At 37.1% G+C, this 25091-nt stretch overlaps 2 protein-coding genes across 4 annotated transcripts in view; one reads left to right on the top strand and one right to left on the bottom strand.

The window, feature by feature from the left end:
- The window catches only part of LOC150087647 (rab GTPase-activating protein 1-like), a 298662-nt gene that overhangs the window by 243611 nt on the left and 29960 nt on the right, over positions 1-25091 (bottom strand). The window lies entirely within an intron of this gene.
- Positions 19034-25091, top strand: part of LOC150087646 (tubulin alpha-1C chain-like) — a 58660-nt gene continuing 52602 nt past the window's right edge. The window contains exon 1 of the mRNA XM_090369177.1: positions 19034-19126. Coding sequence (XP_090225303.1) covers positions 19124-19126 — 3 coding nt within the window. The 5' untranslated portion in view covers positions 19034-19123. The remainder of the gene's footprint in view (positions 19127-25091) is intronic.

The following is a 25091-nucleotide window of genomic DNA, read 5'->3' as shown; positions in this document are numbered from 1 at the left end:
CAATTTCCCACTGCCACAAAAGGCTTTTCATTTGTAAATATCGATACAAAATAACTGTTGGGTTCATCTGCAACGGCAGCTGGTGTATTTATTACTATCCCCTTTCCCTTACGTAAAGGTCCGATCTGGTTTGTCCTGCTCTTCTTGGCATTTATATATGTGAAGAATTCTTTATCCCCCCTCTTTGCTCTGTTTGCTAGTGATTTCTCATAAACTGCCTTTGCCTGTCGAACCTTTTCTGTGGCTCTATTACACATCACCTTGTAGCTGTTATAGGCTTCAGTACTTTTTATTGCTCTGTAACTTTTCCATGCCACCTTTTTCTGCTCAAGTAATGTGGCAACTTCACTATTCATCCAACTTGGAACCCTTCTCGTGGAGTATTTTTTTAATGGTATATACGCATTCAAGGCATCTGTGATTAATGTTTTAAAAGCGTACCACAGTTCAATTGTATTCATTCTCTGCGCGATATCTACCCAGTTAATAGAGGCCATGTAGCACCTTAAGGCATCGTAATTTCCTTTTCTGAAATTAAAACCCATTCCTTTGCCTTTTACTTCTGCTACCTCTCTCGTCATCATCCACCGTAGAACTCCGTGATCACTTCCTGCTACTGGTTCCTCTACTGTCAGCCCTGTTATGTCATCTGATTCATGTGTGATGATGAGGTCTAGGATATTCTTTTCTCTAGTACTTTCCCTGACATGTTGATACAAATAACAGTCATCTAGTTGATTTCAAATTTTGCTCCCCATGTGGAGTTTTCTTCCCATTTACTCCAATCAATTAGAGGCAAATTGAAATCCCCCATAATAAGGCATTGACGCTTACTTGCCCATTCCATTTGCATGTAGAGGCTTTTGTCATAGTCTTCACAATCACCTGGTCTATAGATTACTCAAGGAATGCAGCAGGGAAACACAGAGTTTTTCTGTTTTCTTTGCCAATGGGACAGTAAAGCGCCGTCTTCTCATTACATAAGAAAAGACTTACCTTCAAGGAAACACTCGATCCAGGTCTAAAAAAATATCCATTACAGTCCACTAGTCTCTGCACCCAAAGAGATATAACATCTTTCTTAAAATGATGGTTCCAGACCGGTACGCAGTACTCAAATGCGCGTAACCATTGCCTTATACAATTACCTCGTTGCCTCTGCTGAAACGTTCCTGCAGATCATTGACAAAACCCAATGAGCTGTTCTAGCAGCATGTAACTCTACTCAGAGAACTTCATATCTGACTGCACAATTACTACAAGGTCTTTTTCATTCTCTACTACCTTGAATCTGATACCACACAGCTGATACATTAATCTGGGATTACTGCTACCCATATGCAGTACCTTGATTTGTTAAAGTTAAACTTAAACCGCTATTTCTCAAACCATTTGCTTAATTTTCATAGATATTGTTGCAGCAGCATATCTTCAGTACTATCATTAACCACTCTGCCAATCTGTAATATCTGCAGACTTGGACATTAGGCCTGATATGCTTTCATCAATATCATTAATAAATACATAAAACAACAATGGGCCCAGCATCGAACCCTGTGGGACTCCAATAATAACATTAATCCATGAAGAGCGGTATCCGTTGATAACCACTCTGTGTTTTCTCCCACTCAACCATCCGTTTATCCATAGTAGTATCTTTCCCTTAAAGCCACACAGCTCCAATTTGAACAGCAGTTTTTTATGTGCAATAATATCCCAAGTTTTTCTGAAATCTAAATATATGATATCAAAATTATTTTGCATGCAGTTCCTTTGTTACTACGTCATAGTAGCTAATCAGATTTGTCAGATAGGATCCCCCTTAACAAAGCACTTTTATCCCCCTTCTAGCTAAATACACCAGTATTTAGCTCTTCTATAATCTAAAGGCATTTAGAATTTCAACTTTCTTTATCTGGAAACTCAGCACAACTATGCTGAGAATTCAGATAAAGAAAAGAAATTGATTTTATACTTGCAAAGCTTCGTGGAAACTGCAGATTGGTGCAATTCGTTAATGTAACTTCATACTGTATAAATGTTTAACCTAACTGTTGGATCTAAAAATAGAAGTTCTTAGATCATCCACGTTCCTTACAGGAAACCGGAATACAGAACTTTATCTTGGGTATTGCTTCACCAGCAACGCTTAAGTGAAAAATGCCTATTTAATGACAGTCAAGTTGTATTATTAATCGACTTCGTCCTCTGAAATGTGGGCACAATATTTAATCATAAAAATAAATTGTTTTCAGTTTTAATATCGGAAAACAAATAAACAAAGTTCAGTTTCTTTGCAAGCAAGCTGATGTTCACATGTAAACATTTTGCTGGTTGCATTTCACATACTAAATTTAAAAAGCGAGATTTAAAAATGTGGCCCTGGACGCCACAACCCTAGTTACGCAACTAATTATCAGCCAAAAATAAACAAAATAAAATAAATAATAAAAAAACAAAAAATACCATTTCACCTATCCATCCTCTCCAAGAATTTTTCTAGTTCTTCCTTGAATTTATTCAAATTACTCACTTCCAAAACAACGGATGGAAGTGTGTTCCAGCAATCAACCGCCCGTTGGCCGAAGGCAAACTTCCACTCATCTATTCTACAAATGTCCTTCCTGAATTTGAAATTGTGTCCCCTCATGTGTGTTGGCTGAACATGAGGAAGAATCCCTTCAGCATTGAGCTTGCTCAAGCCATTCAAAGCATTAAAAATGGACACGCCGTTTTTGCACTCATTTGGTGTTAGTGACTCCCCAGTAGGGGAGTGAACCTTCTTTAGTGTGACAATCCCTGTTGTAAACGTTTCCATAAAATTCTTCCTTGGGCTTCACAGCGACTTTCCGACCTTCACAACCTTCTCTGATGTTGTTCTGGTTCAACTGGTTTTTCTTTTCATCTAAAACACTGCACGTTTCCTCAAACTGATCCACTGACCTCAACACTCTGTGGTTTGTTGGTCCATCCCCAAGCCGAAGTGTTGTTGGTATCTCTCTTAATCACAATCAGACATTTGCAGGTTACATCTACAGCATGACATCACTTTAGTTTGCAGCAATAATGTAGTTTTTTTTTTTTTAATGACAAAAATCGTAACGTGTTAAAGTAAGTACAATATATGTCGCCATAGAATGTCGCGTGCCTCCCCCCACAATGTCGGTATTCAGCATACCAAGTAACGACTCCATAATTAGGAGTGAGGTTGCTGGTTTTGTATTTTTAAATATTGCACAACGTGCCTGTCAGAATGAGTTCAGGAGCACAGCAAATATAAAAAAGGGTTTTATCTTCGTCACCACTTAATATAGAAGGCCAAAGAGAAAACAATGCTAATAACATTTCAATGAAAAGTAAGATAGAAAAATATTTTAATTGTAATCCATTTAAGTGGAAAATATAAATGGATGTTTTTATTTTAATGGCTGATATCTTGTAATAATTGTGATACAGTAAATCGCTGATTTACTGTACAACTGCGTGTACATGCTGAGTAAACAATGAGGCTCAAAAGGACAGGAAGTAGTGGTATGGCATATCTGACGCAACTTCCGCTCTACAAAAAGAAAAAAAATATATATCCATGATTTTCAAACTGAATTAATATGTATATTCAGCTGTGGTGCAATTTTTTTGCTAGGCTAGAAGTAAGATATAACTATGAGAAAGAAAAATAAATATGTATATAAATGGTTTTTTCAACATTTAATAACTCTTTGTCTAAAAGAGAATTTTCTTATATACAAACTACAATAATCCTTTAAGTACATGTTCGCTACTTTGTGCCACACGAGAAAGAAAAAAGATATCCCATTATTTTTTCATTTACTAGTTCCAACAAAAATGTTCTGGTCTAGAGATTGTTTAATCTACAAAAAGTACCATTTTTGTGTCTATGACTAATCTTTTTGTTCTTCTCTACTGCGGTTCCAATAGATCCATATCCTTCCTAAAATGGTGCTTCAGACTTATATATATAATCCTCAAGATGCAGACTAACATTACCTTATACAATGGAATAATCACCTCTTTGTCTCTGGTGGAAAAATGCTTAAATATTATTGACAGAATCCCATGACCTGTCGTAGCAGCCTGTCTGCACTTCCCTAGGGCTTATATCATTTTCCACTCCCTCGAGTTTAATACCTGCTCAATGATATTACTTCTACTGAAATGCAATATCATGCATTATCAATGTTACCATTATTCGCTCAATTACCATTTTTCAGCTCTCATCAGCTTAGTTTATCTATACCTTGAAGTAGAATATCCTGATTACTGCTAATAACCACTACGCCCATACTGGTATCATTAGCAAATTTAGATATTAATATCATTTATAAATATTGAAAGCGGTAAGGGGGCCCAACACCAAACCCCGAGTGACATCACTAATAATATTAGTCCATTAAGAGCATTAGCCGTTTATAGCCACTACCTGTCTCCTGTTACTGCAACTTTCCCCTAATGCCACACTGCTTCAATTTGTACAGCAATTCGTTGAAGCTGACAAGTATCAAAATTGTACTAAAATCTAAATACCAGTATCAAAATGGTACTGGAATCTAAATACATGATGTGAAAATTATGTTTTTCAACCAATTTCTATGTCACTGTGATCATCTTATAGTAGCTAAACAGATTGACTACACAATGTCTCTCCTTATTTCAACATTTAATAACCCTTTATTTAAAAGAGAATTTTCTTATGTACGAACTACAGTAATCCTTCCTCAAGTATATGTCCTCTACTTTGTGCCATCCCCATTATTATTTTATTTACTAGTTCCAACAAAAATATTCTGGTCTAGAGATTTTTTAATCTGCAAAGCTGCAGTTTTTCTCTCTCTCAGCTTAGTCAGCGAAAAATAGGGAAAACGTTAATTATTAGTTAATAAAAAGTGTTTGACTCTTTGGGTAAAAACCAGAGAAGAAAAATAAAAATAAAGAATATCTTGGTGGTGAAAAGAATGGGAAACATTGCTCTGTAGGAATGTTTTTTAATATCAAAACCTAACCTTGTTACTATTCGCTACATCTACAACAGACCCAAGTCCTTCCTGAAACTGATGTCCCAGACTACAAAAACTTTATTATCAAATATGATAATCTGGGATTAATGTTACCCAAATGTAGAACATTTGATGAACTGGGATGAAAAGTATTATTAAGGTCTAAATTAGGGTTACCATATTCTCCCTTCAAATCCGGGGATATAATGAAATAATAACTATTATTGAATAAATGAAATTATCAATTTATTTAATTCACAATTGGAAAAGTTAAATTATTGCATTATGATAATAATTACTACTTTTAATTAATTAATATTAATTATATTATAAAAATAAAATAATTTTTAAATTATATGGAATTAGAAACACTATTCTCTTAATATTTTTATTGCATCCAGTAGAATTTAAAGTACTTAGTCAATACTGAAAACAGAATATACTTTGTCTTTGCAATGAGTTGCAGTGGTATTGAACTACCTTCAAATAAAGGACATATTTTTATGATGCCATTTGTAAAAGATTAATCTGCCAATTTCATTATCCACTAGCGCTAAACAAATGTGTTTGAAAGTAGTACAATATCAGGTAACCCTTTGTGAAGGCAAAGTTTGTGCTGCATTGGAAGCCAAATTATTCTAATCCTACTTACTCCACTTACGTTCATATCAGTACAGCCATAGCAGTGGTAAAAGGGATATCTAATCGTTGACAGAAAGAGCTCTTTATGTAATGTAAGAATATTGATCTCCAAAGAGTTGTCTCAAGTACGTGATGATTTGCAGGTGTTTTGAGTTACCTTTCCGGGGGCACATTCCAAAAACCAGGGACAGGTAATCAATTCTGGGGACGTCTGGTTTAAATATATTATATCAAAATCATTCTTTGTATTCAGTTCTTTCGTGACATTTATAAACTTTTGTTCGGTATGTTTCTGCGATTAAAAATAATGTCTTTTAGTTGGGTTATTTTAGATCACAGTCAATGTCCGCTTATACATTATAAATCGTATGTGCTCCAAAGTTGGTTTACTTATTTTGTCGGGAGGGCGGAATCTTTTGCCTCCCCTTTCATTTTAATTTTTCATTCTTTGCTCCTAAGACATCTGAAAGGAAAGGAAAGGATTACTCTTTGGATTATGTGCGAATGACACATCACAATGTTTGTTTGTTTTAGGGTTTTATGGCGCATACGAAGTGTGGCAATAAAGTTCCTGGACTTGTACTGTTGCGGTAATGTTCGATGAATTTGAAAATATACGGAAGTGGTATGTTGTAGTTCAATCCACCAAGAGATGGTGGTACAGATTGTCAAGCAGGCTGACAAGACTCAAATAACAACCATCAACAGTAGCGTTAGCGTTCTGTGTCACGATTCTGCAATGGAACAACGAACTAATATCAAACTTTGCTTTAAATTGAGAAAATATGAACCAGAAACATGAAACGTTGAGTCGTACCAACGTTTGAATGGAATAAGCGGTTCAAAGACGGACGTGAGGGTATTGTGTATTGTACCTGTTTAACTGAATATATGATGGGTGTGCCTGTTTTGCTGGATAAAAACCTGAATTACCGAGAAGGAAAAAATCATACAATCCTCACCGAACTAACTCGGACATGTTGAAATAAGCTGATAAAAAGTTCCTCTCATTGAAATCCAGACAAGTAAGCGTGCAAATAATAAAATAATATTCTTTTACAAGCATTTTCAAAGGGAAAATATTTTCTTTTAGTTCCTATTCGTCTTTTTCGTCCTGTGACTTCGGCATATGTGTCCCGTGTCCTTTCGTTATCTAATCAGCAAATGAGCGAAGTACTCAAAGAGATATTTGCCTGTGGCTAGCTGATAATTCTAAATTATATCATCTGCATTCTTCTGTCAAACTCCAGATGTCACACAACTTTAGCCATTTAGCCAAATAAGTCTCACAGACTCACCTCTGAAATGTTTTCTGTTGCATTAATATGGACAGTCTGGATTTATGAATTCTAATGATAATCATTTTGGATCATGTTTACTTTTTTCTTTTTTTGTTGTTGTTTAAATTTGATGTGGAATTTGTGTCTTAGTGGCGTTTCTTGCAAAGAAAACACGTGACTTGTTGATCACACTATCATCACGCTCACAACTCAATAAGGGAAGCTCCAAAAGTGAAAATGATTTTTATGTAGTGCGAATATAAAACATTTACCATATCAGCAGCGTGGTCAATTGTTTTTGTTCAAACGAATGTTTTCGCAAAGAGTATTTATAATATGAACAAAATCGATGGCATTCATAAATTTTTCTATGTTTTTCTTTCGTTGTAAATCAGTACGATTTACTTATCTTCTTTCTATAAAAAAAGGTTGTAGAACGACATATGGTAAACTTAGTTCTATTTTCCCATGTAAGGCATGCCAGCCATAGAACTCTTGATCCTTTCTTATCCTAAACCGATTTTATGCACGATTTACCCGAATCATATTATTTTTATTACTTTAAGGTGTGTTCTATACATTGAATGCCCACTTTATTAAACACATTTATCTAATCGCCAGTAGTTCGCCCTTTGGCTTTCAGAATATCCTGAATTAGTTGTGGCATGGACTCAACAAGGTGTCGAATGTGTCTCAGAGGGACATTTTCTGACACTTCAGTTTTTTTATCCCGGAAACTCAGGGTTTTGTCCAGCAAAACAGACAAACCGACCAGAAAACTAACGCAATTTCCGGACATAATATACATGAGTTGATAAGTTTATTTCATTGTGTGGACATGTGGATTATGTTGAGTATTATGTAGAGGACACCTAAACTAGGTAATGAAAATAAAACTCTGTATTGGCTAGAAATGAGTATGGTGTTATGTCTGCGTAGGTGTGCCTTATTATGTTGTTTTGTCTAGAGAAGGCGGTGTGGGCAGGTACTAGGGAACAACTAGTGCTTTATATATTCCATGCGCCCTCACGCACCATCTCTATGTATCTATCCACCTGCTTTTTTATCGCATAGTATGGGTACAAAACGCTGTTGTTGAAGCAGCGCTCCATTTCATGAAAAGGGTAAATGTACCTAATAAAGTGGTCCAGCACAACCACTAGGTCAGAGGAGTACTGCATTTAGCAGTCACGTGAGCTACTACTTTAGTTAACTCAAACGCGTATGCTGCTGCATACAAGTTTGACCACTCGGCTATCTCGCGCCTTAAAGACGTTTGTGTCCTTTATAAACACATTATTGTGTATTTAAACTTGATTTTTTTGTTTTATCATTACTGATACCATCATCTAATTGATCATTGACACCATCATATAACCGACATCAGGTCACCATATGTACATATTGCAGCCTGATATCATACTGAAAAATCTTTAATATTTTGTCTATTACGTGTGATACAAGCAACTTGGCTCATGTCCAAAGACCGGTGTTTAAAGAAATGCTGTCTTAGACTTTCCATGAAAATTAAGAATTTAATAGTTCCCGGAATCGAAATTTCCTCTAAGAGGTCGGCAACCCTGTCTTGATTTGTAAACAGGCAATAAATACTTCTAATTATACACAGAACTTGTCAGTTTGACACCACCTTTCAGAATTGTTTGTGGGAACCCAAGTTTAAGGTAATTTGCCTCGGGAGACAAATATCCTATGGTGCATGGAACAAGAATGTGCTCCTTCCGTGAAAGTACCTGTTTGACTCCACTTTAAACAAAACGTAGTAAATCACCTGTCTGATATGGTTAACTTCTATAAAGAAATCGGCAAAAGAATAAACGTTTTTACTCTGCTTCAAAAAAAAAAAAAAAACAGAAATTTTGATTAAAATTATAAACGGTTCCATTTGGTGTTTTACTAAGAACGATTATTTCCCTATTTGGCCCGAAGAAGGACTCCACAGATAACCAAATATAACCTATAAAGTTTCAGTAAATTGAGGCAACGGCTTTGTACTTTCTGTTTTCGTACCTCGTTTTAATAAAACTAAATAAAAAATATATATATAACTAGTATGGGTTAAGTTTCTTCTCATTTTAACCCAATTTTTAAACACTTAAGGAACACTGTGAGAGGTCAAACATCTTTGGTAAACTGAATGTAGTAAATATTGTGATCACTTCGGGACACAGAATTTGATAACGAATACTGTCTGTTAATACAAAAAAAAAAAAATAGTATTCACCCAGAAGTAGTTGTGATAGAAAGATGAAATTGTTATTTCGTTTGATACCTTGAAATCTCTGTAGCAACCACACAAATTTTGTTTTTAATCTGACTGTTATTTTTTTTTTTAGTTTGCAGCCCTGAATGAAGTGAAGTATAACAATGGGATAAGTGGAATAGAAATGAGTGATTTAGTTCCTCTTTCTGCAAGGGAAAACACACAAAGCAATCCATGAAGAATCCATAATAGCTGTTTATGGAGAAGTCTGTCCAAGTTAGTGTGTTTTTGCACATTCATGTAAACGAGTTAAATGTGGATGAAGTGATGTGGATATGCCGTTAAATGTGGATATGCCGTGATGAAGAAATCCCAAGACGCCCAGGTACTGCGAACAAAAGAGAATGTTTTAAATATTGAGGCGTTAATCCTGAAAGCTCACCGTATTAGCGTCTGTGGAGAACGTCATCTATTATCCATCAACAGTTGCATAGGAGTAAAGTTCTTCTGGTGGGTTCCTAGACTTTTGACCCATTACCAGAAGAACTAAAGGGCACAATATGCACAGGAAATGTTTTTGATGTGCCATGAAAAGCAAGAGGAGTTTTTTACACTGCTATAATATGGTTGTTTGGTTTTTTAAGGAGCATTAGCAACTAAGGCCATATTGCTCCGGGTTATGCGGTGGTCATTCCCTGACCTTTCCGCATCCTCCGTATTTGGTGGTGACGGGCTCGAACCCCGAGTTTAATCAAGAAGCGTGTGCTACGCACTGCTGCTCCTTCCCACCTGGCTACGGAGGCGCCCTATAATATGGATGAAACTTGTATCCATTTATGATTCCAAAATTAAACAAATATCAAAACAACAAGAGCATGCAGAATCACTATCCTCCAAAAAAGGCAAAGGTGCAATCAAGTGTTGGCAAACTGATGCCGTCAGTTTTTTGGGATCAACATGGTGTAATATTAACATATTACCTTCTAGCTACGTGCTGCTATAAAAGAAAAAAGGCGGAGAGAACTGCCAAAAGTGTGCGCCTGCTCCACGATAATGCTCCTTGGGTCTCTTCCTCTCTCTTGCCCTGATGTCCTTTCTTCGTAGAAAACATTTTGCTGTTGATGAGGTGATTTCTGCTGGCGAGTCCTGGTTTGAAGGACAGTCAGAAGACTTTTAAAAAATTGGCCTTATGAACTTTACTGAGAGGTAGCAAAAATGCATCATTTTTTCATGTGTCATTTCAACTATGTTGAAAAAGTGTAATACACGATGTTTGTTTCTACCTTTTATCACAAATACTGTACTTCTGAGTGAATACAAATCTTTTTTGAACACCCTCTCATAGTATATGATCTGATCCGGACTTTATAAAAGTGATAATATTACACGAATGATAACATTATCTATGATCAGAATAAGTAGTATGCACAGTAATCACATAACGATGAGCCATATCTTCATGGTCTTTGCCCGTGGATAACAAATTGTACAGTGTTGGACCTTCATGAGTAGCACAGTTGGTATAGTCACTGTCCTCTCTACACCGGGTGGAAAATACCTCATTTCGAATTCCGTCAGTGACGTGAGGAATTCACAATATGGCTGAGGGTTTCAGGCGAGGATAGCATGGTTTTTCTCCCTGAAACTCTGGTTTTTCATCCAGCAAACAGATCGACCGCAGAACATGCAACATACAGTGTTGAAACGGCTTGAGTTCGAATCTCGTCGCGATGGAAGAATTTTATGGACTTTTGTCAGTTAGTAACAAATGATGCAATGAAGCGGATTTCTCTTGATAAGCCAAAAAAAAAATAATAATAATAAAGCAGAATAATCATACTATGCTCATTCCCACAAGGACTATCCAGTTCTGCTTTGAATTTAGGCATACAACTTATTCCAGTCTCGACAACTCGCTACCCATATGTGAATTTCATGAAATCCAGTCTTCTATTCCCCAAGGCTTTATATTTGTGTCTCCTTTGTTATTTCACCTATGAGAGAGAGCAGACTTTTTCCATTCATTTTATTCAGCCCGTTCCCCGCCCTATACACTTTAATCAGATCACCCCTTAGATGTCTAGTTGTCAGACTTTACAGACCCCACCTTCTAAGCCATTCTTCACATGTGCATCGATTTGCACATATGAGACACCAATCTGGTTTCACCTTCTCTGAACCCTCTCCAGAAGTTCTGTCTATTTTAGATGCGGTCTCTAAGCCTGAATACAACATTCCAAATCTGGTCTAACAATCGTCTTGCACAGAAGGATAATAACGAACTTTTCCCTACTAGCAAAGGTACTATAAATCAAAGAGAGTACACCATGTCCCTTCCTAGCTTCCTTTAAAATGCGTGAAAAATTTTATGTTAGATTGAATTAGCACCTGTCGTGAATCACTTTTACCTCCATTCCCCTTAGCTTATACGTTTCAGGATTTTTGGAAGTCCATACGTGCGATGAAGTATCATGGACTGGCTCAATTTGTTTATCACCCTTCCCACCTTCAAGTCATCAGCAAACTTTGACATCTTTCCTTTAATATTTTTATTAAAAAGAATTGATTCTTTTTAATATTTTACCCTCTGTGCTTTAACCTCTGTGCTTGCCACTCGATATATGTTCTACAAAACACAATGAATTCATGTTCATCTTCGTATATTAACTGATTTAATCGTAAAACAACTCGCTGCTAGTCAATTTTTGGTCTATACAAGAAATATAGAGTATATAAAAATTACTCCAAGTCCATTGACTCCCTTGTCCATAGCAGGTACTAATTTCAGTAATTTATAGGTTTCTCCTTTCAAAATACATCAAATAACTGAGTAGATAATGCAATTAGTGATATCTGAATTACGTTTCTCAGAATTCAAGTAGAGTACACGTGTAGGCCAAAGTACCTTCCCACAAATGGCAAATTAATTTACACTTTCCCCTTCACTGAAGGCTCGAATAATATGAGTGTGAAAAATGAAAACGAGATTTAAATTTTCAAAGTCTAAATTATAACCACCATGGGTGTAAATTTAAGTATAGCTACTAATACTTCTATTGAACAATATGCCATATTGGCTATTCTGTGCGCACGGAGTGATACGTAGGAGATATAATATGATGTTCACAGTGATGGATACATCCAAACTAGTGCAATGCACTGTTATTTAGATTCTTGCAGTGGAGATTGGTCTCTTGAGCAGAAAGTCACCGGCATAAAGTACACTTCGACAAATGAACTCCACTCCCACGAATATATCAATGGACAAATCTTTACGGTGAAGGAATAAAAACTCTGGAGGATCACCCTTGCCAAGATGCGAAGATGGGGGAAACTCCTGGTGCCGTTTGACACTAAACACACACACTTGTCAGGCGCCTCTGTAGCCAGGTGGGAAGGAGCAGCAGTGCGTGTAGCACACGCTTCTTGATTAGACCGGGTTCGCGCCCGTCACCACCAAATACGGAGGATGTGGAAAGGTCAGGGAATGACCACCGCATATCCTGGAGCAATATGGCCTTAGTTGCTAATGCTCCTAAAAAATAACAAACAAACACACACATACTTGCCAGGACAAGCTCACACAGCTGTTACAGGAAAAAATGTCTTGGCAGAAACGTTATCAGGGAGGATAAGTATATGACAGTTGATGTGACTAGATGAATCTGGAGCTGGATGAGTCTTTCTACACCATTATCTAAGACAGATTTCACTACTAAACATTTTAAATTATGGATTATCTTCCTTAGCTGTAGTTCATACGCCCAGTTTGCCTACTCTGCTGGAAGAAGAAGAAAAAGGAAAAAATAAACCTCGCTACCCTCGCAAGTGACTGTAGTAATGGTAATCGAGACATGTGATGTAAGAAAGCAAACATATGTAGCATTAGGACCACTCCCTCCCCCCCCCCAAAAAAAAACATATCACACATCCATTCCCTCTAAACGTTTGTCCAGTTCCTCCTTAAATTTATTTAAGCTATCGACTTCCACAACAACAACAACAACAGATGTAAGTTTGTTCCAGCAACCAACCGCTGGCTAAAGGCAAATTTCCGCACATCTATTCTATAACTGTCTTTCCTCAATTTGAATTTATGCCCCCTCAGGTTCGTAATCTGAGCAAGAACAAGAATCCCATCACAATTGAGCCTGCTCAACCCATTAAAGTCCTTATATATCTCAATCAGATCACTTCGCAGGTTCCTAGTCTCCAGACGCTGCAATTTGCAGAATTTGAGCCTTTCTTCGTAAGATCACCCTTTCGTTCCCCTGTGGATGAGGTATGATGCGATCAACAGAACATCAGCTCAGCAGAAGAAAATGCTCATGAAAGCACTGAGGGTTATGTTCATACTGTCCTTTGATTCATAGGGACTGCTACTGTGTCTCATGTGTAGAGGTGAAACAGGCAATTCACAAAATTACGCACTCTATGTAGAAAAAGTTGTTCTGAGACATGCCATCAAAAATAAGAAAGCCGGATACCGGGTGGTCAGGAGCGAGGGTGCATAAGTACACGTGCTTTGAGTGACCGGAGCTCAAGCCCATGACTACTAAATATGGTGCTATTTCTTGTATTCACTATCTTGTGAATTCCTCTAAACAGAAAATTTATTTATTTATTTTATATTTAAGGTATCATTCAAGGTCACACACTGGCAACAACCCGGGAAAACTACGCTGGAAAAGTGATTGAATATCCTCCGTAGTCAGAACTCGTTATCTTGCGATTTTCATGTTTATGGAAAACTGAAAAATTATCGAACAGAACCTCCCCAGCTGATGACCTGAAAGAATCTGTCAAACAACGTTGTCAGCATTGTTTGAGAGCATGAATGCCTAAATAAAATTCAATGCATTTTTAATCTAAATTGTGGTGGCTTCTTGTTAGAGTTCGGATGATTTAGGGGGAGTAGCTGGTCTCGATTAGCGAGACAACTTTTAACTGATTAGCAGCATATAGCCGAATACCTCACCCTTAGAAGGCAAAGTTTCAATCGCAAAATTCACCATAGAATTTTTCCAAATACATAGGCTGCTTGTTAAATTCGCGGGATTACAGTACCACCGTACAGCCACTCAAGTTTCGGCCAACTACCGGCAGTTAGAGGAGAGTGTATGTCCTACAATAAGCTGACACAGTTGCAAGTTCTAACATGTTGTCTGGTATTTGCAAAGTGATGCTGTACGTGTGAGCTGTGGCCTTAAATTACACATTACGTGTGCGCTTTCTTATGAGATTGACACTGCTGTATAGCTGACAGAGTGTAATTCTCCTTCTTCATCCAGAATCTCCTGGGTATTTGCAATTTGCTCTTTGGAAAAAAATGGTACGACGGGTAAAACACTTCTCATTTCATGTGTAATTGTCGTAACAAATCTGAGCAGTATTTTCAGTTCACAACAAGACACAACCACAGTGATGTTTCGCCATCGATGGGGTGAAACGATTTAATTAAATTATTTACCGGGTCCTGCCTGATTACTTCTGTAACTGTAATTCTGAGAGGAACTGATGAAATACATGCCAACCTGTCATCCAGTGCTTTTTTCCGGCGTGGTAATGAATATGTATGAAATATTCAGTTTTTTATAGAGTGTACCTTTTTTCCTACGTATTTTAGTCTTTTTCTAAACTTACACATCCATTTCTTAGGCAAAGATTTCAAATAATGATTTTCCTCTGTTCCTTTGTTTGGTAAGAAAGTGCTACCATAAGTTGCTATTTTATAAAGTTTCCCATTTCTTATTTAGAGTTCTCTTTTATACGATAATAATTTCGATCTTTCTGTTCAGAATTTTGTCAGTTGTTGAACTAAAGCCAATCGGCGTTAATAACCCCTGACTAATATTTTTTACATCAGTGAACACTGTAATCTTCATTCGTTTCGCAGTTATGAATAAAGAAAGCATCAATGAACACAACAGTCACAGTTAGTGTCTTGGAAACAAAGCGCATCAGAAACCCTTGCTAATTCCGTCCATATGGAGGGAATTAACAAGAGTTTTGCATATTCTTTCATAATTCAGAGAATCACTAAGTGATTCTCTGAATTATGCATGCATAGAGCTGGGAACCTCAACAAACATTAAAATACTTTTAATGCCAGTGTGAAAAGAAGGCAAGGAGTTTATATGCCCGTGTGAAAAGAAGGCAAGGAGTTGAAATTATTCAGATCTCTCATTATCTACTTTGAGCATGAATAGGAAGGTGTTACGTAAACACATCGTTTGAAATGCCTTTAAAATAAAACGACTAAAGTAAAAATATTTTTTAAAAAATTAAAAAAGTTTGTATTTTTAAACTTAATGGTGACCAAATGCCTGTAATTTTATTTTTAGATGGAAAATGTTTAAAACATATTTGAATGATCGACCCAAAACTTCGATTCGACGCCCACATGGATATGCTCCTCACACGTGCTTCAAGACTCCGGTGGATAGCAAAACAACAAATCCTTCATATCACAGATAAAAAGATAACCGTGAGGAACATAAGAACAGTTATCTTTCCACCTTTACTCAATGCTGCTGAAATTTGGGCGTCAGCGCCACCGTCAATAAAGAAACCACTCTTTGCCACAGAATTCTGCCTCCTAAAGTGGGCCAACAGGAAGCACAACCTTCCAGCTCTGATTCGTACCACACAGCTTGCCAACTCTCTCGGAATTCCACGGCTTCCCACCTTAGTTGACGACCAACGCCTCCTAGCAACAGTCAAGATGATAACAGGCATAATGGCAACACCTTCATTCTGGGATACCTGTGGCTGGAGGATCCCCCCCCCTGCTGCCCTTAGGGCCAATCCCGAGCTCTACTCGCCTTCAGCACGACTCCATCTCTCGGACAGGTTCCTTCCTCAGCAGATGCTCAAGCAAACCCAGGCACTGGACGCCGACCTGAACAAATTCGCTGCTGACCGGACTTACCGGAAAAGAATTATGATGAGTAGGTAGGACTAATCAGCAATGACTGATGTATACCTTGCATCTGTTCCTGTCTGGTTGAGCTGGTGCTCTTATCTCGATGTTAAGCCAGCTCAATCAGACTTAACTCTCGTAAGGAGTTCTCTCCTTTGTATTATGATATGTTTTCTTTGTAAAATTACCTTTTTGTAAATAATTGTTCAATTTTCCCGGAAGTTTGAAACTGTAAGCCCCTGGCTTTATGGCCGTGAAGGGTAATAAAGATTATCTCTCTCTCTCTTTCTCTCTGATAAATCAAAGACGTAAAGTGGCATATAAGATGGAATTTATGGTGACACATTCGGTTTTCTGATAATGATAAGAGGGATGTCCGTCATCTGGTCACAAAGGGGCAAACCATACCTAGGCACTCAAGGGGCTGTTATTGTTATTGTTGTAGGAATTTATGAGCATCAGCGACTACAGCCATATTGTTTCGCGTATATTTCAGTAAATTGCATGTGTTCTGAGGTCGATTTTCTGTTTGCTGGACGAAAAACCCGAGTTTCCGGGGAGAAAAAAGCATGGTACCCTTGTCTGAGACCGACTAACTCAGCCACGTTGTGAAAAAGGCCCATAAAAATTGCTCCCGTCACTGCCAGCACTGGAATCCAGGTCTTTTCTACTCAGTGTGGGGAGGACGGAATTCTACCAACGGTGCTATCCACGAGGGCACTCAAGGGGCAAACCTTGACTTTTGGCACTCAACCACAGACATACAAGAAACCATTACCACAGACATACAAGAAACCATTATCACAGACATACAAGAAATCTTGTATGACTCTAGCAATGCCCAAAGATTAAGGGCAGATTTAATTTCTGAAAATATCCAAAAACAGTCCTTCGGAGCCAAACCTGATAAACAGGGTGAACGATCAAGCTGATTAGTACTGTTTTTCGTCACAAAATGTTTAAAAGAAGAAAGTGCGCTGTGCGCCAAAGCGTTGTCATGATGAAGTATTGAACTGTATCACTGTGATGGGATTTCCGTTGTCAATCACAGGGATACAGTTCATTCCTTTTGCGTTGTGAAAAATCTCTCATATTTCAGTTTCCCTCGAAAGATTCGAACACATGCGAGGTCTTTGTTGTTTCTATTCACCACTCAAAATGTGGCACAATCTTCAGAGAAACTTTTCTCACTTTCAAGTTCTCTTCACGATTGAGTCTGACTTTTTTTTGTTTTTTTTTTTTTGTTTGTTTAATCTAATTTAACTCTTCTTCCATAATTTCTGTTAACTGTCTGTCTGAACGAATTAAATCTCTGGCTTTTCCAATATTTCTGCCGGTCCTTGGATAATTGGACGACCGCCTCGGGCTTAATCATAGTCTTTTTCCCAACTCCCATTAAACCTTTATTCCTCTTGATGTTCTTTTATCCCCATGAGCTTCTTTTAGCATGTAAAGTGTCTCTCTTTTCGTTTGACAAATTTGACTGCTTTTATTAACAGTCAGCCATTTTTATCAACACGAAACAACACTCCATAGAGCCGTATCCAACACTCCATATTTGGCTTGCAAAGCCGCGCTATATTAACGAACTGAGAAAAATAGCTTAATTACTGAAAGTGACTAAGAGGTAATTAAATTAATTATTATTATTATAAGTTAATTATCATTACTTTAAATTAAAAATAAACGAATTACCCATAATTAAATTTTTCATTAATTATTTTTATGAATAATAACGAAACAGTTATTAGTGACTGCTGAAGGCGCCCCCTTTCCAAAATACTGTACTGTATTTAGATTTAGTCGTATGGCAAATGAATATAGGTTTGTTTATTTATTTACGTTAATGAATTCAAATTACATTTAGTTATAGTTAATAAGCAGGGAAAAGGAATAAACTTCACAAATTAATACATTCAGTGACTTTACTTCCATTTTGTTTCTTTTCTTTTTTTTTTCTGTTTCTTTACCGGTGCGTAACCACAATAAAACTGTATGTAAACATGAGTTCAAGCTAATATTTTCTTTGAAGAAATTGAAAAAAATGTAGAGATTTTTGGTAAGTAACAATTTTATTTATTTTATTCTATACGATTATTACTTTTTTTTTTTTTTAATCGAAGCGAAATTTGTGCCTGCAAAACGTTTACATGAATTGAATAATAAAATTATCCGTATGACTTGGCTTGTAATGTTGAATTCACACTATTAGTCAACTACTGTACTGGGTTTTTTGAGACTATTAGTCATTTTTGTCACAGAATGTGAAATAATCCTTCATTTTGTATTTGCAGTGTCACTAATTGTAAACATTAGCGTAATTAATCAGAATTGTCCAAATAACAGTCACCCTTCTAGAAGAAGGAAGCAGGAAAAAGTTTATAACTAATTCAAATATTTTCTTGCCTATATTTTCTTGCAAATTCACAAAAAGAAGGTGACATGGGTGGGGGGGGGGGAATAATAATAGTGCCCATGCGTCGTTACTGCAAAAGAAGTGTATGCAACATAGAAATAATATTTTAGTCGGCAAGTACATTAAAATTTTAATGAAATATCCTTTGGGATGGAGTGAACATTACAGTCCACTATGTACTTTATGGCCGTGTGTTAGGGTACTGTACAATATGGAAACACGCCCTTTCATCTTGGACCTTGACCCTCTAGCGTTTTCCGTCTGTAGTAGGACTGTTATGGCGCCTGTTTTTTTTTTTTTTTCCCAGGATATTATATGATCGTTAGCTGTAGCATCCATCTTATTTCTGTTGTGCCAACAGAACTTCTACTTAGAACAAGGTCTGTTAGAAACGAGCATGACGTGGCCTCTGCGAATCCCTATGACTTCATTGGTGGAGAGACCAATGAGCAGACGACAGTTCCTGGGCTACGTCATAGTTTTCGGTTGGCGATATATAAAACACGAGCGAAACTTAGCGTTCGCTATTCACTGTTCGTGCCTGCGTTCGTTGCACTTTAGTTCACGAACTTTTTTGCGTTTTCGCCTCTTCCGAAAACCCCCCTATAATTTAGGACACCATCCACAATGGTAAGTGTTAATAAGTTTCAGAAGGTATTTTCAGAATTGTGGATGTTTCGATCAATGGGAACCTTTGGTATTTTGTCTTGCAGTTTGAAAGGGTAACAGAAATAGTTTGGACTGACAGAACTTGCGCTAGTTTTTAAGATTATTTTCGGTTTGTGGAATTTTTTTTTTTTTTTTAAACTGTGTGTAATGAGCCGATATAATCGCTGTTCAGAATGGGGCAGTCACTTGATATTTGCACAGTAGGGCGAGTTATCTCCAGGTGTACAAGGGTAGCACGGGAGATATAAAGTGCGCGTTGCTAGGCTAGAAATGGCACGTAAAGAAGATAAAAGTTGATATATTTACCTAGAATAATTATGAACTTTGTAAATATGGCCAGATTGTTATTTATTTATTCCTAAAAGGATGTGAATAATACCACTTGGGTTATAAGCGTGCTAAGAACTAAAACATAAATGATAATTTTGATATAAAAAATTAATAGTAATTTGCTTTTAATTTGAAGATATTTATATTGTAATATCATAAATTTACATTATAAAATTCTAGCTAAGAATGCAGCCCATACCTTTTTAAATCCTTTAATAATTCATTCATGATCTGCTCTAGGAATCGAAATACAGTAGTTAATAAGCAGTAATTTAGTCACCATTGATTTGGATGTTGATGTGATTACATGGGCAGGATCTCTCTCTCTCTCTCTCTCTCTCTCTCTCTCTCTCTCCACAGAGAGTTAAATTCTGACCAACTGCTACTGAAGAAGGAAAAAAGGTGCAATGTGATACCAGTGAGGTGATGCAGTACTTTTTTATTATTATTATTATTATAAAATGTGCACTTGAGAATAAGATCTGAAAATAGTCTCTTTTGATTATTATTAGACAGTTATTTATCTAATAATAACGATTAAGAAAAGGCTCTAGGCTCTTTATGTAGTCAAAAGACGATTGATTTATAATTAGTAATGGCAATCACTATTGGCATGCTCATCTATCAGATGATGGTAAAGTTCCTCTGATATTTGCACTGTAGCGTATCCCTTACTTCCTCCGCGAACCGAAGTGGGTCCATCTAGCTGATGACCCATTTAATCTAATCTTACCTCTTTCGGTTGATACCTGGAGTTGTTTTTGCTAGAGGTAACCATCGCCGTGATGGGATATGCATAGTTCGCAAAGATGTTTAAGTAGTCTGAGCTTTGGTCCACAAATACCAGGGGCCCAAATGTACTCTACCAAAACATGTTGGGATGCGAAGTGTCCACCGTGCATGGTAACTTCACCTTGTTTCATCTACCATATAATGATGCCACCAGAATAAGGAGGGAAGAGGTTGGTGTTGCTGTTAAATTTTCCAGTGAGTGTATAAAAGATAGCATTCCTGAGACGGAAAGACCTTTTTGACCCACTATCCACAGTACATTCATCGTCCCTGACACGGAGTGACACGTATCCCAATCAAGATGCCAGCTGACTCACGTTAGTCGTAATGCCATATAAGGAATGTACTCCGACATAGCACCAACTGTTCTGATTGGTTGGAAGTGCTCTTTGCTTGGGGACGGTATGAGGAGGAAGGAGCCCCGTTACGGTCTATGAATCCTGACGGACTCGGTAAGAAAATTGCCTGATGGGTCACGATCGGCCAGAAGGGGAAACGAGCCACGCCCCAAGCCATGCAAACAGCGCGTTGATTGTAAATACAACAGAAAACAGCTGAGACTGATAAAGAGACTTCTCCTTGCAGGAGAATAATCCAGTTGACTATTACATTTATATAGAAATGAGTTACAAGAAGAAACTGGTCATAATTAACTATCTGGAAATAAAGAACTCCAACCGTTGGTTATCTTTTGCACAATGTGGGAGGGAGGAGAGAAGAAAGAAAAATTAACTCCTTGTTTGCCATCTAAGTTAGAAAGCGAAGTGTTAAGTAGTTACTAAATGCAAATATTTATGATTTGTCGTAAATATATCAGGCATGATTAACACAAGCAAAGCATGACATGCCAAGTGCAAACGCGATTTTTTGAATGGTCCGGCGAGTTTTTTTGTCTGATTATCGAAACCATCCATGTAATTACACACATGGCCGGTAGACTTTGGAAAATCCATTGGAGTGTTGCATAGCAGGAAGACATGTTAATTCCCTGGGAAAAGGGAGGGGAGGAGGAAAGACAGAGTCGAGTTATCATACATTTTCTAGTGTTTTCAATAGATAAATTTATTACAGATAATGGATTTGGCCATTCTGGGACCCTGGACGCAACCTCAACTTTTGACCCCTATGTTAGCTTCATTACTCATGCATTCAAAGCAATTGAAAATGCTCTGAATTATATACATCCGTATCTAAGAGAGGTCTCAATTGCTAAGATTAGTTTTTTATTTAGCTTGCTAATCTTAATCTCTTATGGAAAATCTTACTTTGGGATATCATTCGGTAAGAAAGTTCTTATGAACTTGCATCCAACCAAAATACTTTTCGCAGAGTTAAACTTCTTAATCAAATAAGAAACAGTATTTATTTACTACATTTTTTTTTTTTTTTTTTTTACATACACAAAAGAATCTGAAGTGGGCAAGAACCTCAGTCTTCTCCTTCTGAAGAATAACTCCTCCTGAGTCTACATCTCTTCTGTTTGTTTGTTTTTTTCAGTTATAGCCTTTTTTATAAGATATAATTGATTTAGGTTGATAGGATACGTCAAAACAAACAAGGCAACAATTCGTATTGATGGACTAATAAAATTCTAGGGCGTGACGACAGGGCGTTGTCCCGAGCGCTAAGTGATTGGAGCACTGTGAACCTCCATTTTTCCTTCGTAATAAAAGTATTATATATTGATGGTACTCGATGGGAGAGTAGTACTGACAGCCTAAAAGCTATACAGTATCAAACCAAAGAATGCGAGCCGATTCATGTGGATGTTGCTAATGGGCGTTGAAGCCCAGTGCTTAGCAAATCAGTTAATGGATTTCAAATTTCTATTTCTATTTCTATTATTGCATAGTATTTTATTTCAAGTAAATATTGTGTGCAAGATGGTGCAAAATCCGACAGATGTCACTTTTTAAGAGATGTTACGACAGATATCGTCTCTTAATTTGCTTGGAGTATTTGCCTTGGTACAGAAACGGGAGGTTCAAAAATGCAAGGTTAATCTAACATCATCATGATATTTCCTTAAAGGAAGTTTTCCTTTTAAGGAACCTGGACGAAAGACGAAAAATTTTTGAGAAGAAAGACGAATCAGTAAGGCAAAGACCGGAAGAAATATTCAAACTTGAGTTTTTCTGTTACAATGGTCATCATTTATCTTTCTCCCTAAAAGAGCAATTTAAACAAATTAATTATGGCCAACTATTAGGAATTTTTATATAATTAATATTTTTCTGTATTAAAAATTCTTTTTATAAAGTGGAATAGGGAATGACATGAAACTAATCCGCTTGGCCACTGTTCATACGGTATGGTCTGCATATTATTTGTATAAGTGTATATTTGATGGCCGGTTGCATGTTATGTGGGATGAAAAACTGAACTAACGGGAGAAACCCATACTGGCATCAATTGAAATCGGCCAGCTTCAGCTCCGTTGGAAGAGGCCTTTAAGAAACCTTTTATTCCCAATGGTGACAAGATTTGAACCCAGACTACTCCAAGTGGTGAACCCACTGTACTGCTGCCATAGAGCAAATTGTTGTAGGGTTTTAGGAGCATCAGAGACTTAGATATATCGCGTCTTTGGCAGTATAGCGAATTTACCACTTGTCTTGGGGCAATCCTACCACCTCGGAGTAGGGTTTACCCCACGACAAGCGGCGAATTCACTACACTGTCATAGAGGAACTGGTTACTGTTATGTAGTTGTTTTCCATTTCCCAGTAATTAGACGAGGCAGTTGCAGTTGGTAACCAACAGATCATGTAAGCAGAGGGTTCCCAACATGCCTCTTCCTCCCCCAACTGCTGTCTAATATTGTTCTGAGGCTGGCACCAAATGAAATAAATCTGTTGTTTATATTTACCAAATATGGATTGCGCCCAGGATCTAGATGTTGTGCTCCAACCCAACATAATTTTGTGAAGCCCTAGCAACTGAATGCCACGACAAGTCGCTTTGCATTGTATAGTCTGTGATCAATGAAGTCTGTTTAAATTAGAATTAGAAGGTTTCTCAATCACCCCGATTCAAAATAGCGGTCTTGCAAATCTGACCAATTCGCAATTTAAATGATTCTACGGCCATCAGAAATGGATTTTCGATAAAGAAAAAGCGATCCTTGTTATTAGTGACACCATTGTTGAAATAAAAGCTTTTGAATACGTTCTTTATTGATTTTATGTTCCAATACTAAACACAGGAGTGAATATGCTATAATGATGGCCATATTCTAGCTCCACAGGACAAAATACCAGGTAGTAGATACTTTCAGAATATGTAATATTGATTTACTTGTGTTATTTCTACGAATCGTTTTATCCTTTTCGGCGAAGTCTTACTTCCGTTTATAGAAGCACATTATCAAAGTATTTTTGACATCGATCGCTAGATGCAGAATAGATGATAAGTGTTCACGAAATAATTTGTGTCCATCCATTTAATCGTAAAGACCAGAGAAAAACAATGAAATGAATACAAGGTACAAATGAATAGCTGAGCGTTGTTGATTGAAAAGTTAAAATATTATTTCTAAAAGACAGATGACTGCACAATGAATTTTTAATATTCTGTTTTTAGAGAGAGTAAAATAACTGAGAAAGACGGGAATAACAGTTTACGTGCCACTCTAAAGTATACGATTTGTCCCCTCCCTCTCTTCATCCTAAAGACATGAAACCTCCTGAGAAGTGATGAAAGAATGGTGAGGGAGGGATACAAATAGAACAGCGCAGAAACGAAACTAGAAGCAAGTGAATAAGAGTAAGGTGGAGCTGGCTAAGCTATATCTTTAAATCGTGCCAATCGATCTTTGATTCAATTCTAAAAATAAGATAGTTTTTGGTAATCTTTAATTAATGAAATGATGCTGATATGAGGGTTGAACCGGAAGTGATCCGAAAACCCTGCTGATTTTGTATATGAAATCTCGCGGAGACAGTATCCTCGGGAAAGATACTGCAGGACTAATTTCTCTGAAAAATTCATCTGTGTTCTGTTCCGCATTAGAGAAAACAAAATTTAAACTTGTTTTATGCATTCTTAGCCATTTTTAAGTAATTACGTTTTGCTTCAGAGAACACTGCAAGCTTGGCCACATTCAAGCACCCAGAACAACGTGTTCTCTGGGAGTTAATGTACTCAGCACGCACATCTGCGGAACCTTCAGACTCTGGGGAGATGGGGGTAAATTTTTCTTCCCCTGAATCAACTATATCTCGACAGCTAAATTGTAAGCAACTAGTCGAGTTGCTACATCATGGAAAAGTTCTCAGTTTAACTCGAGTGGTCTTAATGCGGAAGAGTTTTTTTTTGAAGAGGGCAAAATCAGAAATTTCATAGTCTTTTCTATGGAAATTGATTATTTACAAGAGGAAACTTGCCTGCATGTACATAACTGTTTTGCAAACCTATATGGGTGTTGTGCAAATCCGAAATTGTCTTAAAATTTAGAATATTAATAACAGTCGTATCATTTTTAACACTGATGCAGTCCAAACTCTCCTTTCTGAGTATTCCACAAAAACAATGTAAGAGATCTACCTCAATAACTCAGTTGTTTTTGAATCAGCAACTTAGAAGCTTACTTGCTATCGTTGCAGCTGGATCAATTTGATTTCTTATTGGAGAAAAATATTTGGACATCTACATTTCAAAAGCAGCTATCGTCTCCCTGTTCCTGGTACGCTCTTTTAGGAGATTACGAACTTGCTAATGTAATTTCTCTGCTTTCAGCTACTGGATTTGTTGTATGTGGTAATCTGGTCAGTAACAATGACTTCTCTATATCCGATTAATATGT

This window comes from Mastigoproctus giganteus, chromosome 3, assembly GCF_048544385.1.
Source record: "Mastigoproctus giganteus isolate SK-2022 chromosome 3, ASM4854438v1, whole genome shotgun sequence".
NCBI lineage: Eukaryota > Metazoa > Arthropoda > Arachnida > Uropygi > Thelyphonidae > Mastigoproctus > Mastigoproctus giganteus.
Note: the sequence above shows the minus strand (reverse complement) of the source record. Positions and strands in the feature narration are given on the sequence as shown.